The sequence below is a fragment of the Mustela nivalis genome (genome assembly GCF_964662115.1).
Source record: "Mustela nivalis genome assembly, chromosome: 16".
In the NCBI taxonomy this organism is placed as follows: domain Eukaryota; kingdom Metazoa; phylum Chordata; class Mammalia; order Carnivora; family Mustelidae; genus Mustela; species Mustela nivalis.
In genome coordinates, this window is record NC_139035.1 from 11,521,691 (window position 1) to 11,541,803 (window position 20,113).

Sequence of the window (20,113 nt, forward strand, 5' to 3'; positions counted from 1 at the left end):
GAAAACTGTCGCCATGAAATAAAAATTGAATGTAATTATTTTATCACAAATTTTTAAAAACTTATTAAAGCAGGAACTTGTGCTTCTGACTATGACAGATTAGTTTATATCATACCCACCACCTCACGAAGAACTGGATTTTTTTAAAAATTGCCTTAATATGGTAGGACTATTTCCTACAGTATTTATTTGTGGAAGGCATTGGGGAGAAAAGAAGGCAGCTGTCATGACTGACCAAGATCCTGCAGAGGAGTAATGCAAGGAGATGAGCCCAGCACTCAATGCTATTTTTTCCCTTGAGGCATTTGCTGATACGAAAGCAGTAGCCAAAGATCCAGGAAGCTGAGCACAGTATTCCACAGCCACACAAGTTTGAAGAGTTGAATACAAGCTTTCAGTTGGACTCATTGAAAGGCTACATTTTAGGAATATGAGTGAACCAGAAAGAGATGAAACCTTTCACTGACTGAAACGTAGCCTCCAAGTAACTCAATACCTGACCTATCTTGATTCTAAATGCCTGCCAGAAGTAAAGGTAAATACTCTCTGCAGGAAGATGCTATACAGAGTGTCCAATTACCCCTAAAATTTGTATACAAAATGTGTGGCATATATTAAAATAGTTACCATGCATCCCAGGAGATAAAACTAAATCAGTGAAAACCAAGAGTAAAAATATAATAGCAAAAACAAAATAAGGAAAGAAAAAATGAAAAAAATTAGTTTGTATAAGCAAGCCCACAGGGATTCCCATCAGAATTTTCATAAATGAGATTTTAAAATAACTGTATGATAGAAAATGAAAGACACAAAGAATTTAAGCAGGTAACTGGAATATATACAAAAGAGTCAAATAGAACATCTAGAAGTGAAAACTAAAATAACCAAAATATCCAATAGAAGATTTGAACAGCAGACTGGAAAGAGCTGAAGAGAACAGTGAATAAGTAAAAAAATTTTGGACTAAAGTATGGGTAGAGATTAAAAAGGATGGATATACATAAAAGATGATGAAGGGGACATGACTAAATACTTGCTTTCCTAGGTGGAGAGGATGGTCTGTGACATAACACAGTATTTGAGGAATTAATGGCCCATAATTTTCCAAAACTTACGAGAAACATTAAGGTACAAATTCAAGGAATGCCACAAACCCTAAAGGTGGTAAATAGAAATTAAATCACGCTTAGAGACATCATAGAAAAACTGCTGAAAACCAGCAACCAAAGAAAGTCCTGAAAGTAGCCAGAGAAGAAAATCACATTATATTCAAATGAGTAAAAGTTAAACTGAAGCTTGACTTCCCAACAGAAAAAAATGAAATCCAAAAAGGGATCAAAACAGGGAATAAAAAGGAATGACATTTTCAAAGTGCTGGAGGATAATTGCCAACATGGAATATCCTATGCAGCAAAAAATGATTTTCAAAAATGAAAGCAGAAATTAGGACTACAGAAAACTTTGCAGGACAACCTGTTTTCTTCTGCAAATAAATTACAAGAAAAATAAAAGTGCTGGAGGGGAACTGCTATGGACAGAATGTGTTCCTCCAAAATTTGCATGTTGAAACCTACCCCTCAGTGTGATTGTAGGAGGAGGTGTTGCCTTTGGGAGGTGATTAGGTAGTGAGGTGGAGCGCTCATGGTGGGATTATCATCCTTATGAAAGCAATCCTGGAGAGCCCCTCAAGCCTTCCACCCCCTGAGGATGCAGCCAAAGACCACCATCTGTAAACCAACAACAGACCTCACCAGACACTGAATCTGCTGGCACCTTGATCTTGGACTCTCTGGTCCCTAGCCTGTGAGAAATAAATGTTTCATATTTGAACTATCCAATCTCTGGTATTCTAGTATAGGGGCCCGAATGGACCCCTAGAGTCTATAAATAAAAGAGACTTACAAGATACAGGAACCATTAAGCTGTGGTTACTTGTTAGTATCATGATTCAATATGATAAACTGTTAAGCTTTTTGATATTTCGAGATAACTAAAAATTTGAACAGTTACTACCTATGTGATGATATAAGGAAACTCATTAAATTTTTAAAGTATAATTATATTGTTATCTTTTGAAAGAGAGAGCCTTATTTGCAAGAGATATACACAGAAATATATATGGGTAAAATTATAGGTGTCTGGTATTCACTTCAGAATAATTCAGGAAGAAGGGATAAGAAGACAGGATGCAAATGAAATGACTGGCATTGTTGAAGTTGGCCGTTGGCTCATGTGAGCTAACTTATACTGTCCATTTTTCTATATACTTGAAATTCTATATAAGATTTTATTTTAAGAAGAGGATGACATGGAGACATTTACAGACAAAGAAAACAAAACAAAAAAATGAGAGATGTTGTTACTGGTGGAACCTGGGGAGTTTTGAGGCAACTGGAGAAAGTTCACAAATGTAAGAATTTAGAATAGGGAGTAAGGGGAAAGCAAAGGCAGAGGAGAATTCAGAATATTTGATGTTTCCAAATTCAGTGACCAGAAGGGTATATAATAAGAAATAGGAAGACAAGCATTTTTTAGTGGAATATGGTAAGTAATCAGATTTAACAGGCAGCATCTGAGCACCTTGCATTCCTGTTCCTGAAAGTCACATGTATTTTCAAGTGTCTTAAAACTGTCTTTCAGCTCACAACTTTGTATGAGAACTTAAGTATGCGCAACCAGCAGTTAGAAGAAGAGGTAAAAGACCTAGCAGACAAGAAAGAATCTGTTGCACATTGGGAAGCCCAAATCACAGAAATAATTCAGTGGTGAGTGCTCTTTTTAAATGTGTTTTTTGTGGGTGATTTGAACATATGGCCAAGTTTTCATGAATTCCAGTTGAAAAATGTTTCCCTGAAGAACATAATTTTATTAATGGCCTGTTATTCATTATTGATCTGCGTCCTTCTGTATTTTCTCTTATGTTCTTCTTTTCCCCAACTGCAGCAAGTATCCCATGTCAACTCTCCACAGCTTCATTGAAAGCTGTTATTTCTAAGAAAAGAAAATGTTATATTAAGACGGTTGGTCCTTAAATAACCGAAGAAAATCATTCACTAGCTATAGGTTCCTTTCTAAGAACAAAATTGCTATATTTGTAATTATTTTAAGAAATAGCCTAGAGAAAATTTTTGAACCTGAAGATATGCCATCATCTTCTTTCATAATTACAAAAGGTTGATACACGTGTCATCATAAAAACTCACATGATTACAGTTTCATTTTATTAACTATTCTTTAAGTTCTTATGATTCAATGTAGAATGAATTACCTTAGTGACTTTTCACATTCATTATTTCATCAAATATTTCTGGTATTTATAAAAATGTGTATATTTCTATAAAACATGAAGGAAATTGAACACAACAGGGACTTTATTTTCTAAGGAAAACATATTTTTTAGATTTTTATAGTTACTTTTCAACTTTCTTATTCTTTTTGGCACATGGATGTTTAATTTTATGAAAACTAGTTTCTTTATGGATATAGACCAATCATTTGGGAATTTTAGTTTCTTGTAATCTTATTTTGGTTCTTTAAACATTTTTTCCATTTTCCTACTTATTGCAGACTAACAGCCTCCATCTTAAGTCAGAAGTGGATAAACACTGTCTTTTTAAGTGATCTTACCCAAATAACTCAAGTATTTTGATATAGACTGAACTACAGAGCTCTTATGTTCACTCATTTTGGCTTATGAATGTGACTCTACAGTGCATAGCTAAATGAAAATGCCCAAATTGAGGAAATTGTTTGTGTCCCAAACAGTATAGTACTATTAATGGTTCATTAATGTTAAATTTATGTCCTTGTCATCAAATCTGTATTTCTGAAGCAAATTCATTCTAGTCTTTAGCCAAGTTTATAGTATCAAAAATTTATAACTCAGTTATTATGTAACCAAATGTATAATTAAACTGTTGCTGAAAATGACTTCGTAGAAGGAAAAGATGATCTGGCCAAAGCCCCAGTTCCTAGACTGCTGATCTTTTCCAGCAATAGGCATGATGGGTTCAGATATAATGGGAAGTGTTTCTACTAAAGTAAAGCAGCTTTATTTTTTTTTTTAAGATTTTATTTATTTGTTTGACAGAGAGACAGTGAGAGAGGGAACATAAGCATGGGGAGTGGGAGAGGGAGAAGCAGCCTCCCTGCTGATCCAGGACCTGGGATCATGACCTGAGCCAAAGGCAGATGCTTAATGACTGAGCCACCCAGGAATCCCAGTAAAGAAGCTTTAAATGTAGATTCTCTGGAAAAGGGTTAGTAGGAAGTATTAAGGTGAAAGTTTTTACATGATACCATGAAACACTCATTTTAGGCTTTTCACATTCAAGTGAAATGTGCAGAAGAAATCAGGAATGCAAGCAAATCAGTTTGCATAAAGCTGTTATTTAGAAATGGGCTAATATATTAGGGTACCTGGGTGTCTCAGTCAGTTAAGTGTTCAACTCTTGGATTCAGCTCAGATCATGATCTCAGGGTCGTGAGACTGAGAATGCTGTCAGACTCAGCACAGAGTCTGCTTGAGATTCTCTTTCTCCCTTGGCCCTTCCTCCTGCTTGTACTCTAAATAAATAAATAAATAAATAAAATCTAATATATATATATATATATATATATATATATATATGTATATATATATATAGACTACTATATTAGATAACTAATTAATAAAATCTAATAAGGTAAAAGTAAAAGGTATACTCCCTGATCTCAGAGTTCTTACCTACTTGAATGTTTAATCTGAGACATTCTGTCCCTGCTTAACAAGGCAAGAATCTCAGAGTCTTTCGAATTTTTCAGTCTTGCTATATTAAAAAATGAAGGGATGCTGGAGACAGGAAGATGGTGGTGGAGTAGAAGGGCCCTAGGCTTACCTTGGCCCACAAATACAACTAGATAACTGTCGAATCATACTAAATCCCCCAGAAACTGGACCAAAGACTGACAAAACAAACTCCACATTTAATGAGAGAGAAGAGACCACATTGAAGGAGGTAGGAAGTGTGGAGGCATGGTTAAGGGAAGAAACAAATCCTGACTGTTGCAGAGGAGAGGTACCCATAGTCACAGAGAAGGGCAAGAGGGAGGAACACACAGGGGAATGCACAAGGAGAACACCTACCCATAGCCATTGTCTTAAAAATGAGAGAGGTTAAATTTCATGAGTTCTTGGAACCAGGAGGGATTGAAGACTGGAGTTTTAGAGGTCATCAGGCTTGGCTGAAATAGAACCTGGAGAGTACTGCATTGCTCTTGGAAAGAAGGCAGGCAAACAACCCAGGGGCATATGGTGTGGAAACAGCAATATGAAGAGTGCCTGGGCACACAGCGGGGAGGTTATTTGTTCTTCTTGGAGTGTAGCCCAGAGAGACCGCATTCATGGAGAGACCTCTCTCAGAACAAAAGGAGCTGGTGGCACCATTTCCCTCCCTGGCCCCTCAGCGTAAACACAAGGCCACCTGTAGGAAAATACTGGCTGCCTAACTTGGCTCTACCAAGTCCCACCCCCAGCTGCTCTGGTAGAACTGCCCTTCTGGGTCACACTTACCTTAGCTGTAGTGTGGTGCCCCCTCTCCCCAAAGACTAGCACAAACCCTTGCCTCCTGACCAGGCAATTTTACAGGGTCTCCAGTCCAGTGGAGGTGGTGATAGGTCTCATTTCACAAGCAGACCAAAGCAAACATAGTGAAAACTTATTACATTCAGGCCAGGGATCAAACACTTCCCACAGCAGGCAAGGAGACCCTCTGTAGATGACTGGCTCTAAGGACAGAGCAACCAAAACACAATAACAGAGCACAAGCAGCACACACTGGAGACACTCTCTAATGTATCAGGCCCTGGGCATGGCATGACCCCTTTTTCATAAGGCCATTACTCTCAGGAGCAGGAGACATAACTGACTTTTCTAACATAGAGAAGAAGGCAGAGACTTAAAAAAAATGAGAAGGCAGAAGAATTTATCCTAAATGAAAGAACAAGATAAAGCCATGGCCAGAGATCTAAGCAAAATAGATACAAATAATATGTCTGATGGAAACTTTAAAGCAATGATCATAAAGATACTTAGTAGACTTCAGAAAACCATGGAGGACATCCACTGAGACCCTTACCACAGCGATAAAAGTTTAAAAAAGAATTAGGAGGAGTGCAATAAACATGATTATAAACACACTTGATACAATGAACAGCAGGCTGGAACAAGTAGAGGAATGAATTAATGACCCAGAAGTCAAGGTAATGCAAATCAGTGAAGCTGAACAAAAGAAAGAAGAATTACACAAAATGAAAATAGACTTAGGGAACTCAGTGACTCCATCAAATGTAATAACATTTGTATTTTTGGAGTCCCAGAGGAAGAAGAGCTAGAAGGGGGGGTTGAAAATTTATTTGAAGAAATAATAGCAATAAACTTCCCTAATCTAGGGAAGGAAACAAACATGCAGATCCAGGAAGCAGAGAGAACTCCCATCAAAATCAACAAAAGCAGGCCCACACCAAGACAGATTGTGACTGAATTTGCAAAATAAACTGTTAAGGAAAAAATCTTAAAAGCAGCAAGACAAAAAGAAGTCAGTAACATATAAAGGAAAACCCATAAGGCTTGCAGGAGATTTTTCAACGGAAACTTGGCAAGGCAGAAGGGAGTGATAATGATATATTCCAAGTGCTGAGTGGGAAAAATCTGCAACCAAAAATCTAGAGTAAGGGTACTCTACCCAGCAAGATTCTCATTCAGAATAGAAGGAGAGATAAAGAGTTTCCCAGACAAACAACTAAAGAGTTCATGACCACTAAACCAATTCTGTAAGAAAGATTAAAGGAGACTTTCAGGGACGCCTGGGTGGCTCAGTTGGTTAAGCAGCTGCCTTTGGCTCAGATCATGATCCCAGCGTCCTGGGATCGAGTCCCACATCAGGCTCCTTGCTCAGCAGGGAGCCTGCTTCTCCCTCTGCCTCTGCCTGCCATTCTGTCTGCCTGTGCTCGCTCTCTCCCCCTCTCTCTCTCTGATAAATAAATAAAATCTTAAAAAAAAAAAAAGGAGACTTTCAGTGGAAAGGAGATACTGGAAGTGACAATATGAAGATAGGAAGCAGAAAAGCAGTAAAAAATGAGTAGTGTTATTAAAAAAAAAGTCAAAAAACTTATAAAAGAGGATACGAAATATAATAGCATATACCAAAACAAGGGGAGAAGAAGAGAAAAGAATGGATTCAAACTTTTAAACAGCTGTCAACTTAATATAGACTGCTGTATGCAGAAGAGGTTATATAAAACCTCATGGTAACCATGTATCAAAAACCACTAATAAACATGCAAAAAATAGAGAAATAAATCCAAATTTATCACTAGAGAAAATGAGCTAACCATGAAAGAGAAAGACAATAAAGGATCAGAAAAAATTTCAGAAACAACCACAAAACAATAACAAAATGGCAATAAATACATATCTATCAATAACTACATTGGTTATAAATGGACTAAATGCTCCGATAAAAAGGCATAGTGTAACAGAATGGATAAATAAACAAGGTCCATCTATATGCTGCCTGTAAGAGACTTACTTTAGACCTAAAGACACCTGCAGGGGATGGAGAACCATTTATCATGCAAATGGATGTCAAAAGAGGCCAGAGTAGCAATACTTCTGTTGGACAAAGTAGACTTTAAAACAAAGACTATAACAGACAGATAAGGGTACTGTGTCATAAGGAAAGGATTAATACAACAGGAACATGTAACTGTCATAAATATGCACCAGACATAAAAGTGCCCAAATACATAAAACCATAGGAAACATAAACTAATCAATAGTAATATAATAACAGTAAGAGACTTTAACACTCCACTTACATCAGTGGACAGATGATCAAAACAACGTCAACAATCAAACAGTGTCTTTGAATGACACACTGGACCAGAGGGACATAACAAATATACTCAGAACCTTCCATCATGAAACAGCAGAATATACATTCTTTTCAAGTGCACATGGACATTCTCCAGTATAGATCACATATTAGGCCACAAAACAAGCTAATGCACTTTTCAGTACGATAGAAGGTAGGATAGCCTATAAAATTTAGTACTCTGCCTTCAAGCAGCTTATAACATAACACTGAAAAGTTTAAAAACTAATGTGACCAGATCTAGAGATTAGTTTTGAGACTTAAATGTAAGTTACCCCGTGTATTACATAGTACTGATTTTCCTATGGGAGCATGGAGTAGAGTTACCTCAGACTGGGTGCTTGAGAAAGTTGGGGATAATCATTTGAACCTATAATGAATTTTCTGAAAACCCTGAGGTTAATAACAGGTCCTATATGTAGGTTGACTGAGTGTTTTCATATAAAACAGTAGAAAATATGATGGTGAGTGAAGTTAGTACTTTATAGTTATGAATAATGGGTAAAAATTTGAACTTTACTTATAAGAATAAGAGGGTTTTTGTAAAGGATACTGGCATTGATTAGATGTTGCATTAGGAAGACAACTCTTACAGTGGTGTTTGTTCAGGGTGACATGGAGGGAAGTTTGGTGAAAACTGAATAAATAGAAAAGAACTTGCGGGAGAAGAATTTATAGGACTTAATTATGAAGGAAGATCAGGAGATGAGGAAGAATTCTTATTTCTGAAATTCTGAGTTAGATTAAGAAGATGATGGTATCGGGGCACCTGGGTGGCTCAGTGGGTTAAGCCTCTGCCTTCGGATTGGGTCATGATCTCAGGGTCCTGGGATCAAATCCCGCATCGGGCTCTCTGCTCAGCAGGTGGCCTGTTTCCTCCTCTCTCTCTTTCTCTCTCTCTCTCTGCCTGCCTCTCTGCCTACTTGTAATCTGTTTGTCAAATAAATAAATAAAAATCTTTAAAAAAAAAAAAGAAGAAGAAGAAGAAGAAGATGGTATCACTGAAGTAGGAAAGTCAGAGATGGAGCCAACTTTGGAGAAGACAAAATCAATTTTGTGTTATTTTGCTTGTTGGAGAGTCAGGGCTTATCTTTAAGACTCCTCAGTACAGAACTGCACTTTTGGAGAGAGTACAGAAAGATTGTGGGTAAAGCATATAAATTTGGGGACTTAATCCCTAGTCAATAAAGCCACTGAAGTTGTTGAGAACTTTTTAAGGAGGAAAGACAAAACGATAATATGGTAAGGGCAGCATATAGAAGATAGAGGGCAGCTCGGAAGGTGTATTCATAATCAGCAAAGGGTCAGATATCAATAACACTTTAATTCCATTTATTTAAATTCCCTCACATTATTTGAACTGTTCCTCATTCATTAATCTTCATTTATGGATAATCATAGCTTGTACTGATTACAACATAGTATGTTCCAGGCATTGGGCTGAAAATATAGGGGATTCTCATTCAGTTATTACAACAGTCTTAAGAAGTAGGATCATTATCTCCACTTTGTAGGTAGCATTCATTTATTTTCTGTAGCCAAGAACATAGATACAGCTTTAATAAAAACTTGAGACTTAGTGGGGAGACCACATGGGTCAGGGAATGTGAAGGTATTCAGCATGCAAATAAAAACAAAATTACAAGAGATTGGTTTTTATTTGAAACATTAAACAGCATGACAGGCATGTACAGGAAGTCGCCAATTTCCGGAGTTAAGGAAGCCTGCTGGAAGATGCATAAGCCAACATGGCCGTGGGAGGGCGCTAAAGCGATGCTGGTTGGGCCGATTAGCCTGGCCCTTTCAATGATAATACAGTTTTCTTAAGTGTCTTTCTCGGTACTCTATAAAAGGTAATCTTCCTTCATCTCCACTTATTCTTTATACTGTAGATCGGATGATTAAATCAAAAGGTCATGGTCATTTGTGATAACCAAAGTTAAAGCCAAGTTCAGGATTTCAGTTTGTCTGCTGTTTGCATCAGATACTTATGGATATACCTGAAATATATTTTCCTCATTACTATTCAGTGGCCTCAATTGTATTCATGAGAACAACCAGCCTTCCCAAAGGCAAATAGTGTTCCCAGAGTGTATTAGAATACACTTCTAAGCACTGCAGACTTCGGCTCCTCTTTTTTTCTTTGTGCCAATTACAGCTTACTATATACTAATTGTTTTCATTCTTCTTTAGACTAGGACCTTCTTTTATAGATTTTCATATGCTGGCAGTCCTTATCCTTGTCTTGCCCTTGTTTTGAAGGAGATGTAATAAAATACAAACTTACTCTTGATAAATTCTGAAATGTAGAATGTCATTGAATATAGATTGAAAATACTTCTGTCTAGAATCATAATAGTTGCATCAGCAAGATAGTTGTAAGACAGTTACGAGTTTCAGTAAGCTTTAATCTTTTGGTTGGTATTTTATTGACCATTTTAGAAAACAGAGGAGCTTTATTGCAGTACAACCCTGATTTTTGCAGAATATTTTACTTTAAACGTTCTAAATATAGGGTACTTTAGTTTTTAAAATGATGAGTTTTGTTTTCATAAGATAAAATGGCAGGACCCAATTAATGAGAAATCTTAATATTCTTTAGAAATCATGTATATATGTGTGTTTTTAATATTAGATTAAAAGAGTATTCTTTGGGGCGCCTGGGTGGCTCAGTGGTTAAGCCGCTGCCTTCGGCTCAGGTCATGATCTCAGGGTCCTGGGATCGAGTCCCGCATCGGGCTCTCTGCTCAGCAGGGAGCCTGCTTCCTCCTCTCTCTCTGCCTGCCTCTCTGCCTACTTGTGATTTCTCTCTGTCAAATAAATAAATAAAATCTTTAAAAAAAATAAATAAATAAATAAATAAAAGAGTATTCTTTGGTTCAAGGGTGAAATTTCACTAATTTATCAGGTATAAGTCATTTGAACTTTCCTTAACATGGCCAGCTTTAATTCTTAGATAACTGAAACAGTTTAGTAAACCTCTTCCCCCTTGTCAGGCAGTAGTGCTGTGGTAAACATTTTGAAAGAAGGCATTTCAGTTATTTCTTCTATGAGGCTTTAAAAACACTGTATTTCTCACTGAGGTTTTTCTGTTTGTGTTACTTTTGTCCTTTATCTATATGTGTATGTATTCCAGGGTCAGTGATGAAAAGGATGCACGAGGGTATCTCCAGGCCTTAGCTTCTAAAATGACTGAAGAGTTGGAAGCTTTGAGAAATTCCAGCTTAGGTGCTCGAGCAACAGTAAGTTCTGCATTTTGCCTGGAGAATTACCCTAAGGGGTGGGTAGGGAGGCTCAACACACTATAATAAATTGGAACACTTTTATCAGTTTGTCTAGGGTTTAGTTTCCTGGAAGGTTTTTCATGAGAATTCACTTAGTCCAAGTGTTTGCCAGTTGAGGAAGTCATAACACATCACTGCTTAACTGTAACTTGTATAGTAGCCATTATTGATAATAATTATGAAAAAATAAACTCCTTTATGTGTGGGTCTACAATTATTTCTGAATTTAGAGAAAAATAATATATTTTCACAGTGTTTCAGATCTGTTCTGTGATCAGAGAAAGTAGTGCTTTTAAGTAGTTTCTAAATTTACTTGCATTAGTGAATTTAAACATTAAGGAAAAAATAAGATGGGGCTAACAACAGTTATATTATTTGGTAGGATATGCCCTGGAAAATGCGTCGTTTCGCAAAATTGGATATGTCAGCTAGACTGGAGTTGCAGTCAGCTCTGGATGCGGAAATAAGAGCTAAACAGGCCATCCAAGAAGAGCTGAATAAAGTTAAAGCAGCTAACATCATCACAGAATGGTAAGGTTGAATGATAGAGTCTACTAGAATAATTTCTAAGGTGGTCAAAAAGTATTTGGGGAGAAGTTACTTATTTATTTCATATGTATCGCTTTTTTCTTTTAAGTAATATCCAGAAAAATATATGAACATTTGAAAATGAATAGATGTTTTCAAACCTTATTTGCAGATACAGGATTTTAATGTAACTTTGTTTTCCTCTGACTTGTCCATAAAGTGGAATTAATAGTGCTAATTAGTATTTTATTATTTATTTTTCCCCTTATTGGTAAAATTTAGTTGACTCTCAAATTCTCTTCCATTAAATTCAAAATTCTCTCCTTTACAAGAGTGTCATATTTGTATAAAAAAGCAACATATATTCCGGGCAAAATACAGTCATCTGGGGATTCTGGCCTCTACCATAGATCTTTTACAAAGGAGGTTTTCTTGATAATAAATTTCATAATAGTATAACAAATTCTAATTATTTCTTCCTATTCATTTATGCTTTATGAAAAAGTATATTCCTCCACAGTCTGAGATAATCCTAGATAATGCCATTCCTTCAAGCCTCATTACAACAGTAGAGCAAATTATACTCTGAATAAATAAATGATAAAATGAAAATCTTAATTGTACCCATGGTTCAAGAATAAGTCCATATTGGTGATATAGAGAAACAGTAGAAAGTTTGTGTTACAAATCAACATATAAATAGAAAAATCCATTTGGTGCTGGAATAGCAGAGTTCCAGAGGCATTCATTGTGAAAAGAAATATAGTCCCATAAATTCCGTTTGTAATGGTGTGAAGCCTTAGTCCTTAAATGTAATCATTAATGTTTTGAATCCAATTAAAGGTCAGCTGTCTGGCACCCCACTGAATTATAAACTCTTGTTACAAATAATCCAGACATAAACTAAATATGTTTTGCTTAAATGTGCTAAGATGACATTGAAAATGCAAGAGAATGTTTCCTGGAGAATGTGAATCGATCCTAGCACAAAGAGCTGCTGAATGTCATTCTGTGTTGCAGTTAGAACAAGTGTGAGCTGCCTTCCCGTGCCTGGGACATAGGTGTTTGTACATTTGCTCGTAAACCAGACTGTGAATAAAACTGGAAACTACATATGTACTCATAAAAATGGTCCACTTTCATGGTTCTCTGTGGAAGAGTCTAACAAAATCCTTAATTTAACCTCTGATTTTATGACATTTTAAACTCAAATCATTTAGCTCCGAGTCAGCATCTTTTTCTATAAAAGGCCAGATACTAAATATTTTCAGCTTTGCGGGCCATATTGTCTCTGCCCACTCAACTGAGCTGTTGTACAAAAGCAGCCAAAGACAATCTGTGAATGAATGAGTCTGGCTGTGTTGTAGTAGAAATTGGTTTGTGCAGCAGTAGGTGACCAGCAGGACTTGTCTTTCCTGTGGTGGCTTGACTTCCCTGACTTGATGGGACTGACTAAACCAGGAAGCTCTGACTAAATACTGTAGGATGGCTCACTAACCAGCAGTAAAAATAATGACATTTTTCCTTTTTTTCCCTTACTGAAGTAAACTAAAAGATTCAGAGAAGAAGAACTTGGAGCTACTCTCAGAAATCGAACAACTGATAAAGGACACTGAAGAGCTTAGATCTGAAAAGGGTATGAGAATGTGTTTTGCATCAATCAGGGCTTATTCTGTTGTGAATGTATTTTATTACCCGAGCATCTGCGTACATGGAGGTCGGAGAATTGTTCACACTAACCACGCTGGTACTCACTGATGGATATGTGTATGCGTATGTGACACTCACTCTCACTAGACTGGTCTCAGAGTCCTTCTGTTGTACTTAATATACCTGGCTTAAAGATTTGATAGTAACAGAAAAACTTACTTTGCCATAAATTGGACTGTTTTGTTTTGTTTTGTTTTTCAGTGCCGTGGATAATTTCACAAATAAGATATTTGTGGTTGGAAAAAAACTATTTTTTATACTTTATACTCTTTTTCAAATGGTGTAGGATTCAATTCCACGGTAGTTGAGAAAACAATGTATGAAGTAACTAAAGATTAATCTAATTCTGTGTTAGAAGGCAATACAGTGACGAACTGTTTTGGCACTTCATTGTTTTCTTCCACGTTTGATTCTTAAACCGCCTGCCTTGCGGGATTTCTCAGGATTTATTCCCATTTTCTTGAAAGCATTACCTGCGCATGTTTCCATCAACGTGAAAAGTAACTCAAAGTGCGTGGCGGCTATTACAGGAACTTCCTAAACTTCCTTTCCATAATGTGGGCATTAAGAACATGAGGATTTAATAAAAAGAAATTCAGAATGTTGTTTTCTCAATGAAGAGATCTCTCATATGCAGTTACTAGAAATTCATTAACCTGGGGTGCCTGGGTGGCTCAGTCTGTTGAGCATCTTACTCTTGATCTCAGGTCGTGAGTTCAAGCCCTGCATTGGGCTCCATGCTGGACATGGAACCTACTTTAAAAAAAAAAAAAAAGGAAATAAAGAAAGAAATTCATTGTCCTGGCAAAGTCAGTATTCCTGAGTGAATAGTGAACTAATTAATGGCTTTACGTTATGCATACATTATGTGGTTCCCCTATTTCTCAGACCTGTGACACAGTGATGTCTAGCTTGTTGGGTCTCTGTATCTGCTTTTAAAAATTGTGGAGAAAAAATAAAATTGTGGGGGAAAGAGAGGGTATCACATAAACCAGTTGACATGAAAAACTCTTAAAAGTAGTAGATGTTCAAAAAATTTTTGTCTGTTGAATTTCCTAGTGAACAGGAAAGGAAGGAACCCAGCAGAAGTGAATTAGGAACTCACACTGAGCACAAGGCTTCACATTAAATTGAGAATCAAGCGGAGTTTTCAAACATGAAGAGTGGAAGGGAGCTGCATTATTTAAGGTGTAGAGGAAAAAGAATATGTAAGACCTGGAGGACCTGTAGCCCTAAAGGCAGTTTATACAGAAGAGAGACCAGTGCAGAGTGTGACTAACACTGACTGCATCATTTTTAGAATAGATCTAAACTTGCAGAAGAAATAAGTTAATCATATTGCTTTATGAAAGCATGTTAACCTATAACTTTTATTTGGATTTAGAACATTGTAGAATAATAAAATTTTACTTTATGTTGTAACATAATGTACTATACTATTTAAATATAATATCATATTTATATAATGAAGGCAAGGATATTTTTTTCTGCTATGTTTACTAATATATCCCGGTATCTAGACAAGGTTTAGGCACATAATAGGCTCTCAGTAAATATTTATTGACTGGATGAATTTCTGAACATAGTGCCCCATCTGGCATCTGTGATGTTTGTTATTAGAGAGTAGTATGAAAGCCACACAAATTAGTTGATGTCACTTCCTAAGGATATGGAATCAAAAATGGGTGCTTGGTTGTTTCGGCTTTTTCCTCGTTAGTATTTATCATTATATACGTATTTTAAGAATTATTTTGGAAATTATGCATTTGAAGTTAATACCATAACCAGCAAATAGGCATCAACTTTTAAAGCTTTACCTGAGAAAAACTAGGGTATGAGTGATTTATTCTATCAATAAAACAATACCTGAAATCAAACTGAGGCCTTGACAAATGTTTTTTCATAACTAAATACATTTGTTTTATCACTACATTATTATAAGAGATTATTTATATTAGTGCATACTATATGTTTGCTAAGAGATTTTCAAAACAGAAACCTTATTTGGTGATAAAATTAGCTGAGAAAAATCAGACATAACCATGTTTTTAAAATTCTCCCAAGTCTACCAGGATTTACTGTGTTTCTTATGATGTGCTATATGGGAAAAGAAAAAAATTCAATACCTCAAGTCAGGAAACAAATATGTCCTGGAGACTGATATAACTGTTAAGTGGTATTCCAAGAAACAGTAATATAGTTTATTAAACATGTAGAGTTAATAGTATTGATCAACTTTAAAATATGGTAGCTTGTGAACAGTTCTTAATAGACTCAGACAGGAAAGGTTATCCATTAGAATTAGTTTAAACTGTTCTAGTTTTAAAAAAAGTTGCTGCTGTCTTCTAGGTATAGAGCACCAAGACTCACAGCATTCTTTCTTGGCATTTTTGAATACGCCTACCGATGCTCTGGATCAATTTGAAGTAAGTATTAAGCTTTTCAAGTATTCCCTGCGGTCCATTTAAAATTCACTTTGTGATTTGAAATTCATTCTCAATGAAACTGTTTTATTGCCTCCCACATGAAAGGACCTAGAATCTAAACGTGTTAGGAAAAGAGTATGTTCTGCATTCTTAATAGAAACTATAATCACATTTGTATTTAAGAAAAATTTAAGAAAGATCTAAATATGAGAGTTATAACATTTAAAAGAAATTTCATCTCTTCCCCTGAGTGCTGGCAGAACAAATCCAAACACTTGAAATAATTTTGACACTTTTCTTTTTTGTCCCAAGCATAGAGCCGCAATTTAAAACAAAACAAAAAAAAAAAGTGAAAAAGGTCAAATCTCACAATAGGGCAATGCTGGGTCTAGCTCCAAATCCTTTCAATTATTTTAGAAGTTTACAATAGGAATACTTTTTGTTAAAAGTATTACATAGAGTGTATTAGGCAGTATATCCCATAATAAACGAAATAGTGACTCTATGACTGTCCTTCTTTGGGGCTTAAATGCTTTAAGGAAAAAAAAAACAATTTTCTGATATAAAGTATATTTTTGTCTCAGAAAATTCAAGTTAGTGATTATATCTTTGTTAAATAATCACAAGTCTCTATGCAGAGCACTGTTCTAGGTGCTGGATGGAGATAGAATAGTGACCAAATTCACTAAGTCCTGTTCTCAGAGAGGTTCCATGCCAGTGGGAACAGCTAGAGGCCAAGAGATTCTGCTACTCACTTGTAATTATTACCCTTCTAAAGTGCTTCGTTTAATTTGAGTATTAATGATTTGCCATGCGCTTCATCTTACTATATTTTGGGCACAATGTATGCATTATATTTCATTCCTTTGGGAAAAGGAAAAAGAACCACACTTTTAAAAGTAATTAATGGATTTCTAAGTTTCTAGACAAACAATGCCAATGACTGCTTTTCTCATTTATTTATTTGAATTAATGTCATTTGCCTTTCAATTGTTTTACAAAATTTTTGATTTATTATTTGTTCTTATTAAATTGCTTCATCCATATTTTCTATTTTTTATTGCTGTATTCGTTAAATAGGATTCCTTTTCTTCTTCCTCATCTTCACTGATTGATTTTTTGGATGACGTAAGTCTTTGATTTTCAAACCAATGCATCCTTCAGTAAAAGACATCAGTGAATTGAATTGAAGAATTTTGCCTAGTAATGCAGTCAGTTTTAGAAATATCATACCTGGTAATTTATTTGTGAGACAAAATTTGCTTCTTTCTTATCTGAAATATAATGAACAGTTTATTAAACATCAGAAAGAGAAAATGTACTTTGAAAAATGCTTTGGCCATCAGAGAATCTTGATTTCTTTTCTTTGTAACAATTCTGAAGACTGGAAGGCTTATTTGATTATTATAACTATATACATATGTTTATAAAAATGCTCATTTTTATATTTCATGGTGATTTCTAGTTCACATTCCCCTTTTTGGCACTTTGCCATTTTTCTCTGTTTGAAGTAAACTTCTGGTGGTAAAATCAAATCATAATATCTGAGTACAAATCAGTTTTTAATGCTGACAGAATTTCACTTAAAATGTGGAAATGATTGCGTTAACATATGTGCTACATGCACTATAAATTGACTGCACTACCATTTTCTCTCCTAAATTAATAATATCCATTTGATAATTTAGAAGTCCCTAATGTATATTATTCATTCTGTTTACTGAAATACCAAATGTACACATTCTCTCTATTCCTCATTAGATTCCACATTCAAAATCCTTGTCGTGTCAAACATATAACCTTTCTAGAAACTGGAAAATAAAATGGGTTCAAATGCAAATGTTCTACATAGCACCAGTTTTTCAACCAGGAAATTTTTGTGATTCTTTGTGTTTTGCTAAACATAATTCTTATATTCAGAAAAGTGTTTTGTATAATTGTCCACTTAAGAAAACTCTTGATCTAGATTTTTTTTAAAAACTTTTAAGTGATTTTTTTTCTCTTTGAAATATTATACCCAAGTGTACTCCTTTCCATCCTACATGGAAGCTATTTCATTATTCTTGAGAGAGTTGTTCTAGTTAATTCTACAGTGCAATAAAAAGGATTGTCTTAAGGTATAATCGTATTTCATGTTATAATCTACTGTATGTCTCACTGTACTAAAATATTCAATATTGTATGTCCATAGAAACATCTTTCACTTGAGAGAGAATGGGAAGGAAGTTCGAATAAATGATTTTAACTTCCTTCCACTAGATAGAAAACATTCCATTTTTTTTCTAACAAACTCTTCTCTGCATTCTGTTTTCTCCCATAAAACAATGAATGTAGAACCTAGAAGTTGTATGTATTTTGACAGATAGAACCTAGAAGTTGTATGTATTTTGACAGATAGTTTCGTTCTGCTCAACCCAAGGGCTGTAGGAATGTGCGCTGTCCGGCGCGGGCGTTGTCTCTGCTCCATTGGCCGCTGTCGTTAGTGAAGAAGCCTCCGGCCTTCAGTTTTATCCAGGAGAAGGCTTTCTTGTCCTTCACCCACTAGCACTCAGCCTCAGTGCAGTTCACGTGTAACACTGGGCTTCAAACCAGCACAAAGGAACTCCTGTTGTAAAGGGAAAAGGAGTTGAGTTGACACATGCTGAATCTTTATGAATCAGGCTTTAGCTCTTAAAAAGCCTGGCTTTTCCTTCATTTGCTTCCTGAGTTCTCTTCTTCCAGTTTATTGGTTAAGTGCGTAAGGGGACTCAGATGCTGCCTCGACCACTTTCTGGGTGTATGGTTGGGAGCGAGTTCCCTAACCTTTCCATTAGGTGAGCGCCAGTTTGCTCATCAGAAGAGCGAGGATAATAGTAATGGTGGTACTGCCCCAGAGGTTGTGTGCGAATTTAAAGAAACAGGTGTGTAGAGCCCTCAGTAACACTGGTTATTGTTTAGTTATTCGTAATAGGCCGTTCACCTCTCTTCCTGCATTCCCTTTAGCTTTCTTTCTTGTCCAGGAATCCATTGTGGCTTAAATGTTTCCTTGGCCCCACCAGTCTGAGTCAGTGTTCTCCGCGCTCATCCAGCCACAGGGTCGCTGCACAGTGAGGCTTGCATGTCAGGGAGAAGGCCAGAGTAAACTCCCGTTTAAAAAAAAAATTGCTTGTATTCTTCGTATTTTACAGCATAAACCTCTGTTTATAGTTGATGATTATGACTGCTCTTCCCAGAGTTATTATTCATTTCATTCTCAAAGCTGGAGTAGAGTGATGTTTTGAAAAATGAGATTTGATCCTCAGCATGCTTGCGTTCGGTATTCGGGATGCTTAGTGTGAAACCCCACTTCTGGTACTTCCTTTCTCTTCGGCACTTGGAAGCTTAAGGAATAGAATCAACCTTGATTGTTCTTTGCGCCAAAACTAGTTAAGAGTGTTGAGCAAGACTGCCCCCCACCCCCATAGTAAGTGGATTGTAACCCTTAACTAATGCATACAACGCATCCTCTGGTCATTCTTTCTGATTTCTATTTCCGAGAAATAGATGACACTCAAGACCTATAATTTGAATTGCAGTAGGAACTTGTAGGTTTAGTAAGGGGTAAAGCCGGAATTCAGCCAGATTGCAGAAATGAAACGTTCTTTGGTGTCCATACACCATAGATCTTGCCCATCTGCTCCCTGTGGCCTAGTGACCTCATACTGCCCTCTGATTGTCTAGAACCGTACCACCAGCACATCCCCTCCTCCAAAATGATGCTTTACTTTTTTCCTTAAACCTCTTTATGGGTCTATTAACACAATAATTCTTTTTACATGAAATAGTACCCAGAATCACTCTCCCACCTCCAGTTTTTCTTCAGTGTGTTTGCTTGTTAGTTCAAAATTTAAGTGAATGCCAGAATTTCTAGCAATATAGGAACACATTTGGAGCCGTAGGCTTTCCTGTTAAGTCACGTGGTTTAGACACGTGAGTCAAGTTTCCAGCAAAAGCAGCCTTGACAGGAGAGCAATGTATGTGACCCCCGACTCAGGTGAAGCAGAAGATGGTCTCAGCACCTTGCTTCTGTAATTCAGGACAACTTGGGTAGCTGGGCTTTTCTCCATGTAGAATCATAGGCTTCTGACAGAGAAAAGAACCACAGAAAATATTCAGTCCAGTACTTGTAGCTGTAGTTGGTCACAGCATTCTCCCAGTAGTGGATTATTTACTCCCCCATTAGTAAAGCTTTAGGATTCTATCTTTGTAGGAATAGAGAAGGGTTCACAACAGG

The 20,113-nt window shown here is 36.3% G+C and overlaps 1 protein-coding gene across 23 annotated transcripts in view; it reads left to right on the forward strand.

Annotated features, from left to right (window-relative positions):
- CDC42BPA (CDC42 binding protein kinase alpha) overlaps window positions 1-20,113 on the forward strand; it is a 329,433-nt gene that overhangs the window by 246,074 nt on the left and 63,246 nt on the right. For 12 of the 23 annotated variants that reach the window (XM_082702385.1, XM_082702390.1, XM_082702378.1 and 9 more), the window contains 5 exons: window positions 2,641-2,765; window positions 11,050-11,155; window positions 11,580-11,728; window positions 13,270-13,361; window positions 15,785-15,861. In XM_082702385.1, the coding sequence (XP_082558511.1) occupies window positions 2,641-2,765; window positions 11,050-11,155; window positions 11,580-11,728; window positions 13,270-13,361; window positions 15,785-15,861 (549 nt within the window). Of the gene's footprint in view, window positions 1-2,640; window positions 2,766-11,049; window positions 11,156-11,579; window positions 11,729-13,269; window positions 13,362-15,784; window positions 15,862-16,941; window positions 16,990-20,113 lie in introns of all 23 variants that reach the window. The other 11 variants (XM_082702369.1, XM_082702391.1, XM_082702387.1 and 8 more) reach the window with 2 other exon arrangements.